The following is a 12,547-nucleotide window of genomic DNA, read 5'->3' as shown; positions in this document are numbered from 1 at the left end:
CCATTCTCCTGTTGATGGAAATTCCCATTTGGGACTATTACAAACAATGCTGCTGGGAACATTTCTTCCTGTGCATGTTTCCTGATGCCCATGTTCAAGTTCTCTAAGATATATACTTAATATGGAACAGATAGGTAAAAGGTTATGTGCATTTTCAAATTTATTCAGTAGCACTACCCTCTCTCCCATTTTAAGATGAAGCAATTGCAACAAGAGAGGTTAATAACTTTCCCAAGGCCACAAAGCCACACTGCCTTGCTCCCAGAGCCCACATTCTCACTTAACACCCACTGGCATATGATGGGCACCTAATAACTGTGAGCTGTTATTCTGAGGGTCGTTGGGGGCTGTTTTGGGGGGTTTCCTTTCCTGTCCCCATTATTCTGAACTATGTCCCCATAAGTTAATAATTAACTGCCCCTCAAGGAGCCTGTGATCCTAAAGATTTACCTTTCCCTGGTTACTGTCTGGTTAATCAGTCACTGCCCCTGGCCGGGCAAGGGGCACTAGGTGGACCAGCTGCCTCCAAAGCCCCCTGACCTGGTGTGGAAGTGGCGGAGGAGTCCTGATGCTCTGGACCTGTCGTGTGCTCTGCTCCCAAGCGGGGCCCTCCGCTGGGGGCTGGAAGCCCCTGTGCTTTGATGGTGGGGCCTTCCACCTCAAGAGCACAGGAGAACTGACCCGGGCTTTGCTGGTACTACGGCTGTGTGCCTGGCCCCCTCTGGTCACCCACGGCCTGGCGGTGAGCAGTGACCGTGGGGACTGGCCCAGGGGCTCCCCAGGGCCAGGCTCTGAGCCCTCGCTCCCTGTCACCCCAGCTCCAAGCCTGGTCTCAGCGACTCCTGGGGTCCCAGCTCTCGGGCGCGCTTCTCCGAGCATCCGTCTACGGGCAGTTTGTGGCTGGTGAGACCACAGAGGAGGTGAGGGGCTGTGTCCAACAGCTGCAGAGCCTAGGCCTCCGGCCCCTGCTGGCGGTGCCCACTGAGGAGGAGCCAGACTCAGCTGTCAAGACTGGGTGAGTAGGGGGCCAGGGACCAGGGTGGCCGGGAGGCTTGCAAGAAGGGGGTTAGTGGGCTCCAAACCCTGACGCCTGCTGGCTGGGCAGCGAGGCCTGGTATGAGGGGAACCTCAGCGCTATGCTTCGATGTGTGGACCTGTCACGAGGCCTCCTGGAGAGCCCCGGCCCGACTGGAAACATCCTCATGCAGCTGAAGATTACGGCGCTGATGAGCACTCGGCTCTGTGTAAGGGACCGGCAGGGTGGGAGGGGAGGGGGTGGGCGCCCCCCCAGGTCCCCCTCGCTACCCCATCTACCACCCCATTCCAGAAGGAGCTAACCTCACGCGTCCGAAGGCCAGGGGGGTCCTTGGAGCTGAGCCCTGAAAGACTGGCTGAAGCCATGGACTCTGGGCGGGTAAGGAGCTCAGGCTGGGGGAGATTGAATGGTTGGTGGGGAATGTGGGGGAAGCAGAGCCCCCTGGACTTGGAGGTAGCAGGCACCCACCAGAGGCATGTTCGAAATGTTTAACTACCTCTACTTTCCAGGCTTAGAATGATCAGAATAAGTGTGGCTACAGACCTGGGGCATGGCTGGAATAAATGGAATAGGGGTCACCTGGGGACTCTAGGGGAGGGGCCTGGGGGCTGGGAGCTCTCAGAGGAGACACTGAGACAGCAGCTCTTTACCAACTAGAAGAAAGTAATCAATATTTTATCAATCGACTCAGCTATGCTAGTGTGTGCTAACTAGCTGGAAGCTATGATTAGACCAATGGGTTTTGGTTCATTCATTCACTCATTTGTTCTTTCACTTATTCTTTTTTTTTAATTAACTGTAACTTTTGAAAAATATTTACTTTATTCATTTACTTATTTGGTTGCGCCGGGTTTTAGTCGTGTCAGGTGGGCTCCTTAGTTGTGGCACGTGTGCTCTTAATTGTAGCCGGCAGGCCCCTTAGTTGCGGCATGCATGTGGGATCTAGTTCCCTGAGCAGGGATCGAACCTGGGCCCCCTGCGTTGGGAGCACAGAGTCTTAACCACTGCGCCACCAGGGAAGTCCCTCTTTCATTTATTCTTTATTTCCATATCTTATTTCTACCTTCCCTGCCATCAGCAGCATGTATCTCTTTGTTACTGTGATTTTGTTTTGCCAAGTATATGCTCTTTGGGGGCATATTTTTCCAACATTTTATTATGAAAATTTTCAAACATACAGAAAAGTTGAAAGAATTTTACAGTGAACACCCATATACCTGCTGCCGTTAACATTTAACTATATTTGCTTTATTTATTTATTATTTATTTTTAAACATCTTTATTGGAGTATAATTGCTTTACAATGGTGTGTTAGTTTCTGCTTTATAACAAAGTGAATCAGGTATACATATACATATATCCCCATATCTCTTCCCTCCCTCCCACCCTCCCTATCCCACCCCTCCAGGCGGTCACAAAGCACCGAGCTGATCTCCCTGTGCTATGCGGCTGCTTCCCACTAGCTATCGATTTTACACTTGGTAGTGTATGTATGTCCATGCCACTGGGCTTATACTTGCTTTAAATCATATCTATCCTTCTATGCATTCCTCTATCCATCCATCAATCCACATTTTTTTGTTGCATTTCAAAGTAAGTTGCAGACATCAGCACACTTCTCCCCCAAATGCTTCAGAACGCACATCGCTAATTAGAGTTCTGTATGTATTTCTTTTCAGGTAAAATTTACATACAATGAAATGCACACATTGTAAATGTACCCTTTGATGATGAGCTTTGACAAATACACATCTGAGCAATTCAAATCCCTATCAAGGTATAGAACCTTTCCATCACTGCAGGAAGTTCCCTTGTGCCCTTCTCCATCAATGGGGCTGGGTGGGGGGTGGAGGGTATAGTTTTAAACGCACACAAGTAACATTATGGCATTCTGTTTCTTACTTTTTTCACTGAGCACTCTGATTTTAAGATCCCTCCAAGCATCTCTGTGTACATCTAATCCATTTTTTAAAATATTTATTTATTTGTTTGGCTGCTCTGGGTCCTAGCTGTGGCACGCGGGATCTTCGTTGCCGCGTGCGAGATCTTTTAGTTGTAGCATGTGGACTCTTAGTTACAGCATGTGGGATCTAGTTCCCTGACCAAGGATCGAACCTGGGCCCCCTGCACTGGGAGTGTGGAGTCCCAACCACTGGACCACCAGGCAAGTCCCTAATCCATTGTTTTTAATGGCTGCTTCTGGCCGCATGGTTTACCTCTCCTGGGATGGACACCCGGGTGGTTTCTGAGTCTCCATCATCCCAAATCATGCTGTCTGGGACCTGCTGAGGTTTCTTTTTTTAATTCGTAATTTTTAATATGTGTCACAGAACACATAGAAGCAGGACTTAGTGCTTCAAAGGATCAGCTTTGGAGTGTACCGAATTTCACCTCTTCATGAACTTCGTTTACTCATGTGAGGGCAGTGATAGTAATTTCTTCCCAGGGTGTTTTCAAAGACTAAAGCCCCTGCCAGGCTGGCATCTGCACGATGACAGAGGGGCCCTCATCCCTCTGTGTCACTAGCTTCCCTTGGCTTCCCCAACACCATCACACCTGGTGTTCCTTTTCCACCTCTGCCAGCTCATTCTCAATCTTCGTTGGGTTTTACTCTGCCTGACTCTTAAATATGGAGGTTCCCCAGGGCGAGGTCCCGGCTCACTCCTCTCTCAGTCCTTACTCCCCTCCAAGGGGCCTTCGCACCCACCCCTACAGCCTGTTTCCCTGCTCTGCGCTCATGATGCCTGCCTTCTGTCTCCAGCCCCAGCCTTTCCTCTGAGTCCCTCTGGAACTTCTGCCTGGACATCCCCCAGACCCCTCACACCAACTGGGTCCCACACTGGCCTGTGTCTCCCCAAACCTGCCCCTTCCTCCTGTCCCCATCTCAGAGCAGTCCTACCACCCCCATCCCGATCCCAGGCCCCACCCATCCTTGGTCTTCACAGCCACTGGCTCCACAGCACGATTCATAACTGTCCTGTCAACGGCCATATCCCAGGCCATGGCACCTAGACAAGATGTGATAAACATGTTAAATAAATGAGTAAATGAATGGAGCAGGTGAGTCTGAAACAGAAAATTAATGGTGGAGAACTTACCACTCACAACGTGCACTGTCCTAAGTGGTTTATATGTGTTCAAGGGAAGCATTTACTCTCCGCCTGAAGATGCTGAGGTTTAAATCCCAGGTCAAGCTGTGTGATTTTATAAGTTTATTTATTTATTTATATTTTTGGCTGCGTTGGGTCTTCGTTGCTGCATGCGGGCTTTCTCTAGTTGCGGCAAGCGGGGGCTACTCTTTGTTGAGGTGCGTGGGCTTCTTATTGCTGTGGCTTCTCTTGTTACGGAGCACAGGCTCTAGGCATGCAGGCTTCAGTAGTTGTGGCACACGGGCTCGGTAGTTGTGGCTCACAGGCTCTAGAGTGCAGACTCAGTAGTTGTGGCACACGGGCTCAGTTGCTCCGTGGCATGTGGGATCTTCCCGGACCAGGGCTTGGACCCGTGTCCCCTGCATTGGCAGGCGGATTCTTAACCATTCTCCACCAGACACAGCTTGGAAGTCCCAAGCTGTGTGATTTTAGACGAATGACTTCAACTCTCTATGCCTTCACCTCTGTTTCCCCCTCTGTAAAATGGGGATGACAATAGTCCCTACTTCAGAGGGTGGTGAAGGGTAAATGAGGACCTGAAATTGCATGTGGCACCCTGCCGTCCCTCTGTGAGGGCGGCGGCTCCACCAGCTGCTCACACCCCAGAACTCTCCTGGGATGATGCCCCATAGGGAGACAATTCTCTGACTGGGGAGAAGAGCTCCGCAGGTGCCCCTCACCCTTCCCTTCTCCTGGAGAGTCTTCTCCCCCAGGATGGTATCCATACCCATCCTGTTGACCATACTGGAGCCCTAAATTCCACCTGTTCCTCTTCCTTTAACTTCCCAGTTTCTTTGAACCCAGCTGGACTCCCTGAGTCACCAGCAGGTCACATTCACCCTCGAATCCCCATAAGAGGACCCTGAACTAGGGATAGTTATTATTTCCACATTACAAATGTAACAATTCCCTAAACGTTTGTTGAACATCTACCACATTCCAGGTGCTGTGCCAGGGGTGGGGATGATGACCAAGATAAACAAAATCTCTGCCCTCGAGGTAATTACTTGCTAGTCTGGGAGGCGCAAGAGACTCTCAATTGTTAAAACCAAAGCCAAGTTGGGGCTTGCAGGGCCTCTGTGCCGAGGCGCGGGGAGTGGGGGTGGGGGTGGGGGGGTGGGAAGCGCACCCAGCCAGGAAAATCATTCTTTTTCAAGTTTAGGTTCTAGTACCCCTTGGGGTCTCAGTTTCCTAATCTGGAAATTGGGAATAATATTTACTTAATTGTTTTAGGGGATCAAATTTATTAATGCAGATAAAGTAGGTGCTTTTGAAATTGGGCTCCGAGGGCTTCCCTGGTGGCGCAGAGGTTGAGAGTCCTCCTGCCGATGCAGGCGACACGGGTTCGCGCCCCGGTCCAGGAAGATCCCACATGCCGCGGAGCGGCTGGGCCCGTGAGCCATGGCCGCTGAGCCTGCGTGTCTGGAGCCTGTGCTCCGCAACGGGAGAGGCCACAACAGTGAGAAGCCCGCATACCGCAAAAAAAAAAAAAAAAAAGAAATTGGGCTCTGAGAGCTTCCCCATGTTAGTAAACCGCCTTTTCACTTGAGCTCTTTTGAAAGGTTTCTGTTTATTGTTCCCTTACAATCAAATGATCTTGGATTGAGATGGGGAGTGTGGCGCAGAGACAGACACAGAGAAACATTGCCCTCTCTTCACTCTATCCATAAGTGTGTGAAAAAATGTAATAAATGTTTAATTATACTAAAACAAAAAACAAAGCCGATATGTGACAAGTATAGACAGCCATTGTAGGGAAAAATAAGGCTGAGGAAGGGGAAGGGAAAGCCCCAGGAAGGGAGTTGCAAGTTCAAACCAGAGAAAACCTCATAGAGAAGGTGGCATTGAAATAAAGACCCTGCGGAGAGGTTGGAGTGAAGTAAGTGGACATCTGGGCGAAAAGTGTTCCAGGCGGAAGGAACAGCCAGAGCAAAGGCTCTGAGGTGGGAAGGTACCTGGCACATTCAAAGACTAGCAGGGAGGCCCGTGAGGCTGGAGGGCAGTAAGCCAGGTGGAGGGTGGGAGGAGGTGAGAGCAGAGGGGTCAGACCAGGCGAGCCTTGTGAGCTGCAATGAGGCCTTCAAAGTTCGCTGAGGAAACTGAGGTCCCAAGAGACGAATGCGAGGTAACACTTATGGCTCTTATTCTGAGCTGGCTACTGTTCCAAGCACTTTCTAGATGCTAATTCCAAGTCACGTCAGTCTCCCAGTGGAAAACGGAGCTTGGAATAACATCTGCCTGCTAGGATCGTTGTAAAGATTAAATACATAAGCTGGCATCTGAAGCCACCTATTATCATAACAGGTATTGAGCGCTCATCATATTCTGGCACTGTCCTGTCCTGTGTATGTCCAGGCACAGCTCATATATTAACCCATTTTTATCCACACAGCGACTCCATGAGGTAGTTATTATCATCACCCCCATTTTACAGAGGAGAACATTGAGGCCCAGAGAGGTTATATGATTTGTTCAAGGCCACACAGTAAGTCGTGGAGCCAGGATTCAAACTCAGATTCTGAGCTCTCAACCATTGTATTATCCCTCAGTAAATAATATCAATGTGATCCAGCTACTTTTCAGATTTCGAACAATTTCTAAACTGTTTTTCCCTTCCTGCTGGTGGGGGAGAGAAGACTTAGGCTCTGGAAGGGTCCAGTAGCCCTGAACTGCTCTTGCCACCCCCCACCCCCCACAGGACCTCCAGGTCTCCTGCCTCAATGTCGAGCAAACCCGGCATCTCCAGGCCTCCTTGAGCCGTTTGCACCGGGTGGTACAGGTAACACCTGCGGCCGCGGTCTGGCTCCGCTGCACCTGCTTGCTGGTCACTCCTGGGGGCCCGACCACAGTCTCTCTCGCCCTCAGCACGCCCGGGCCCAGCATGTGAGGCTCCTGGTGGACGCTGAGTACACCTCCCTGAACCCTGCACTCTCTCTGCTTGTGGCCGCTCTGGCCACTCGCTGGAACGGCCCCAGGGAAGGCGGGCCCTGGGTGTGGAACACTTACCAGGCCTATCTGAAGGTGTGTGGTGCACTTGGGGCGGGCGGGGGGGGGGGGGTCCGGGGGAGGGGACCGCAGGCCGGGGTCCCGGCACCTTGACCCGAAGCTGCCTCTGTGCTCTGCCAGGATACCTACGAGCAGCTGAGGCGGGATGCTGAGGCCGCAGACAGGGCTGGCCTGGCCTTCGGGGTGAAGCTGGTACGAGGGGCATATCTGGACAAGGAGAGAGAGGTGGCCCGGCTCCAGGGTACCGAAGATCCCACTCAGCCTGACTACAAGGCTACCAGTCAGAGGTGGGACTGGGGCAGGCTGGCCTCTGAGACAAATAATATTAGCATCTAACCTTTCATCAGAGCTCACTCCCCAGGGTACTGAGTGTCCTGTGTGGGTCCACACAACACTCCCTCTCCCCAGTCCAGGACACCGTCACTTCCCACCTGAAGAGCAGCCTCCTCCTTGGGCTTCCTGCTCCCTTCTCTAACCCCCTCCCCATTCGGTCTCCACGTGCAGCCAGAGGGAACCTGCCTCAAATCTTGTCCCTCCTCAGTTCAAAATCCCCCCATGGCGCCCAGTGCACCCTTGATAACCCCCAGATCCTTGCAGCGGCCTGCAATCCTGTCCCCTAGCTCACTTCACTCCAGCCACACTGGCCTCCTTGATGACCCCCAGGGCCTTTGCACTTCCTGTTCCCGCTGCCCAGAACCTTCTCCCTCCAGACAGTGGTGTGGCTCAATCCCTCACCTCCTTAGATCTTTATTTGTTGGTACCTTCTCAGGGGACCTTCCTATCAAAAACTAGAACTTTCCACACCCACTCACTTCTTCGATTTATTTTTCTTCCGGCACTTATCAGCAGTTGAGGTTTCACATTCGGTTGCTCATTATTCATCTCACCCACGGGAGCGTGGGCCCAGGAGGGCAGGGCATTCTGATTTGTTCACTGCTGAACCCCCAGTGCTTAAAATTGCGCCTGCTGTGTGGTGGGTGCTTGGTACAGATCTGTTGAAAGAATGAATAAACAACCCAAGCGGTAGATACTATTATTATCATCCCCATTTCACAGAGGATGAAATCGAGGCACAGAGAAATGGAATCACTTACCCGCGGTTGCACAGCTAGTGAGTGGCAGGGCCAAGATTTTTGGCAGACTGGCTCTGGAACCCACATTTTTACTCACCTCAAATCATTGTGAGTTCCTTGGGCCACCATCCCATGGCCCTGGGAAGAAAGAATTTATTCTTTCAGGGAATTCCCTGGCAGTCCAGTGGTTAGGATTCTGGGCTTTCACTGTTAGGGGTCCAGGTTCAATCCCTGGTTGGGGAACTAAGATCATGTGAGCCGAGAGGCCGCAGCCAAAAAAAAAAAAAAAAAACAGAATTTATCTTTCAATACATACTTGCTGACCACTTTATTTTTCTTTTAAATTTATTTATTTATTTATTTATTTATTTATTTTTGGCTGTGTTGGGTCTTTGTTGCTGCGCTCAGGCTTTCTCTAGTTGCAGCAAGTGGGGGCTACTCTTCGTTGCTGTGTGTGGGCTTCTCATTGCGGTGGCTTCTCTTGTTGTGGAGCACGGGCTCTAGGCGCACGGGCTTCAGTAGTTATGGCACGCAGGCTCAGTAGTTGTGGCTCATGGGCCCTAGAACTCAGGCTCAGTAGTTGTGGTGCATGGGCTTAGTTGCTCCACGGCATGTGGGATCTTCCCGGACCAGGGCTCGAACCCCTGTCCCCCGCACTGGCAGGCAGATTCTTAACCACTGTGCCAACAGGGAAGTCCCTGACCACCTGATTTAGATCAGGAACTGTGTTGCACCCTGGTTGCAGTGGCAACCAAGGTGGCCACCAGGCCCTGTCTTCATGGAGTTTTCAAAGCCCAATTCCATTTCACAGTGGACCAAGGAGAGGTCTGTAGAATTGCAAGTACTCACCAAGCTTCCAGAGCAAGTTGCCAAGCCACGAAGGCTAAGCTTGCATCCAAGCCCATGAAGCTTCCTAGGCACATTTGTGTCCCATAGGCTTAATCATTTGGCACCATTTTTGGTTTTTTTTACTGAGATATAATTCACATATCGTAAAATTTGCTATTTTAAAGTGTACAATTCAGTGGCCTTTAGTATGTTCATAAGATTGTGCAGCCATCACCACTATCTAATTCCAGAACGTTTTCATCACCTCAAAGAGAAACCCCAGGGCTTCCCTGGTGGCGCAGTGGTTGGGAGTCCGCCTGCCGATGCAGGGGACACGGGTTCGTGCCCCAGCCTGGGAAGATCCCACATGCCGCGGAGCGGCTGGGCCTGTGAGCCATGGCCGCTGAGCCTGAGCGTCCGGAGCCTGTGCTCCGCAACCGGAGAGGCCACAATAGTGAGAGGCCCGCGTACAGCAAAAAAAAAAAAAAAAAAAAAAAAAAAGTTGAGTTCTCTAGGACTGGAATCGCTGGGTCATATGGTCACTCCATGTTTAACTTTTTGAGGAACTACCAGATGGTTTTCCAAAGTGGCTGCAGCATTTTAGACTCACACCAGCACGGTGGGAGGGTTCCAATTTCTCCACATCTTCTCCAGCACAGTACCGTTAATGTTTTAATAGAGATTTTGAATAAATAATACATTCACATGATTCAAAAATCAAAATGATATGAAAATGAACACACCGACACAGCTCACATCCGCTCCCATCACCATGTAATCACGGGGTCTCCCTGCCCCCGCAGGGGCACTCCACTCTCCTCTGGGTGTTCATTTAGCCGGTCCCCCACTTACAGACATTTGGGTTGTTACTAACCCTGCTCTGTAGACACTGCTGCAGTGAATGACCTTGGATAAATGTCATCTTGTGTGATGTGGCCCTTTGCTGTGGAGTGCCATTGTGCCAGAGGCTGTATGTCCACCCTCATCTCACTCCATCCTCACAACAACACTGTTAGGTGAACGTGGGTTGTTAAAGAGAGGAAAAAGCCTCAGAGAGGGGATGTCTTTCGCAGGGGAGGCAGGTGGGATGCAGGTACTTCCCGACTTCAGGGTCCTTGCCCTTAGGCACCCCACCTCCCAAGGACAGAAATCCCCAGTCCCTGGGGCCTAACTCTCACTTACCAGGTGTCATATGCCAGGCCTTTATCTCCCTTCAGTTACAGCCGCTGTCTGGAGCTGATGCTGACCCAGGTGTCCCATCGTGGCCCCATGTGCCCCCTCATGGTGGCTTCCCACAATGAGGACTCTGTTCACCAGGCAACCAAGCGGTATGAAGTAGGGGACTGGGAAATAGGTACCCAAAGGGTGGTGGATGTGGAACAAGGGGAGGGACAGTGTGGGCCAGTAGGTTCAAAGGGGATCTGGGGAGGATATTCAAAATATTTAACTCCTGCTACACCTGCAGGTCCCATAGGCCCCAGCTGAACAAGGCATTGCCCCTTATTTGCTGGGGCATGGGGAGGTCCCAGGGCTCCAGGGAAGAAGTGGGGACTCACTGGGGATCCTTCAGGGGGCCCAGGGCAGTGGTTATTTATCAGTGAGTTTGGAAGTACTTCAACATTTGAATAACTAGCACAGCCATATGAGCGCATCATGGCTGACTTTCAGCTCTGGATCCAGCCACTGTCTGGATTGATGATGTGGCCTTTTCTGTAGCATGTGGGAGCTGGGCATTCCTCTGGATGGGCCTGTCTGTTTTGGACAACTTCTGGGGATGTGTGACCATGTCTCCCTGGCACTGGGTACGTGAATGATCTGTCCCTCCCAGCCCCACTCCCACATCCCACCCAGTCAGCCCCAGGCCTCATTCCCTCCCAAACAGATCCCATCTTCCGTTCCCAGACAATGCCTGGCCAGGCTCCCATCCAGAGCCTGCAGCCGGTCCGAGCGCCAGACCCTTCCAGGTAGATCTGTCCCATAGCTGAAGGCCTTGCGGGCCTGTGTCTCTGTGTCTGCGGTCTGTGGTTTCTGTTGGTTCTTCATCGTGGTATCTTGTCACCTGTGTGCTTTGTTTTCTTTACTGTGTTGTTCACCAGCGCCTGAGACCAGAAGATTTATGTTTTCTTCTGCCAGGTGCTGAGGGGTACAAAGTCAGTGTACCCTAACTTCACAGCTTGAGGGGTTTTTTTTGAGATATCCCAGGGATGCAAATTGAGGCTGCAAATATTTTAGGGGACTAACCCGTGGCCACAACCTATCAGAGATGGATTTCTCTAGTTTTTTCCTTGCTCTGCTCATGGTCAAGGCCATTCCCCGGGAGTGAGGGAGGGTGGGAGGTTTGACTTCTTGTTATCTCTTACTTTGAGGGTCTAGATTTTTGGATTCCAACTTAATCTGGGGAAGTTCTCCTTTATAACTCTTACCGTGGTCAGGCTTTGGGCCTCCATTTCTGTACCCCCTGAGCTTTGAAGTCATTAAGTAGCAGCCCAATTTTGCCTTCAGGATAGAAATGCTTCTTGTGTAACCCTTCCTTCTCTGGATTCTCACTTTCTCTTAATTCTTGGATTAAGCATTTTCATAACTTTGAGAAGATTTTTTTTTTAATGTTTACTCCAGGATTTTTAGTTTTTTCAGTGGGAGATTTTGTCCAACCCACCTAGTCTGCCATGTTCTCAGAAATGGAAATCTCTGTTCCAGATGGGGCCTGGGGGAGCCTCTCCCCCAAACACCAGCCCACACCCTGCAACTACTCTCCCTCCAGGGCAGGCTGGCTATGCTGTGTACAAGTCCATCCCCTATGGCTCCCTGGAGGAAGTGATCCCCTACCTGATCCGGAGGGCCCAGGAGAACCAAAGCGTACTGCGGGGTGCCCGCAGGGAACAGGAACTGCTCAGTCAAGAACTTCGGCGGAGGCTGCTGGGGCGGGGCCTGAGGGTACCCCATTAGCACCCCCAGGGCTCATATGGTCAATAAAGGTCCTGAGCTGCTGCCCAGGCAGCTGCCCTGTACGGAAGCCGCCTCCTTGGGGAAGGGCTCATCTCGGCCTCAGCCAGCCCAAGCTCAGGGGGCTCTGTGGCTCAAGAGAGATCTTTAGATGACCCTAGAGCATAGCAAGGGCATTGATCAAAGACTAATGAGCTCCCCCACCAACCCTGAGGCAGACGATCCTGCGATGGGCCTGGGGTCAGCTCTACTCAGCCAGCTAGTGGCTCACGCGGGAATTTGCTTTACTCCAGTGGACGCCCAGGTGAGGAGCACAGATGAAGAGCAGACACAGAGGCACTGAAATCTAGAGGCTGGGCTAAGGCCACACGTCCACGGAGGGACAGAGAGAAGAAGCAAGCCGCTCTCTCATTTAATAAGCATTTACTGAAGCTCCTTCTGAGCTAGGCTTCCAGGTGAACAGGGTTAGGGACACAACAGTGACCAAACACAACCCCAGGCCTGGCCTCACA

General features: G+C 51.4%; 1 protein-coding gene across 2 annotated transcripts; it reads left to right on the top strand.

The window, feature by feature from the left end:
* Positions 1 to 568: 568 nt before the first annotated feature.
* On the top strand, positions 569 to 12,038 carry PRODH2 (proline dehydrogenase 2; the record flags this gene model as incomplete). 2 transcript variants are annotated; one of them, XM_079908026.1, is made up of 10 exons in its annotated part: positions 569 to 742; positions 819 to 1,015; positions 1,106 to 1,244; positions 1,328 to 1,414; positions 6,884 to 6,964; positions 7,051 to 7,206; positions 7,312 to 7,478; positions 10,310 to 10,420; positions 10,809 to 10,894; positions 11,854 to 12,038. In XM_079908026.1, 10 exons carry the CDS (start codon positions 569 to 571, stop codon positions 12,036 to 12,038), a joined length of 1,383 nt encoding a protein of 460 aa, XP_079764152.1. The 2 variants fall into 2 exon arrangements, with proteins under 2 accessions (XP_079764152.1, XP_079764151.1); XM_079908025.1 differs by lacking the exon at positions 10,809 to 10,894 and adding an exon at positions 10,921 to 11,056 and having other exon boundaries at positions 10,310 to 10,421; positions 11,806 to 12,038.
* Between the last annotated feature and the right edge of the window lie 509 nt (positions 12,039 to 12,547).

Source organism: Stenella coeruleoalba, assembly GCF_951394435.1.
Source record: "Stenella coeruleoalba genome assembly, chromosome: 20".
NCBI lineage: Eukaryota > Metazoa > Chordata > Mammalia > Artiodactyla > Delphinidae > Stenella > Stenella coeruleoalba.
The sequence above is the reverse complement of the archived record's forward strand: the minus strand, read 5'-3'. Positions and strand labels throughout refer to the sequence as shown.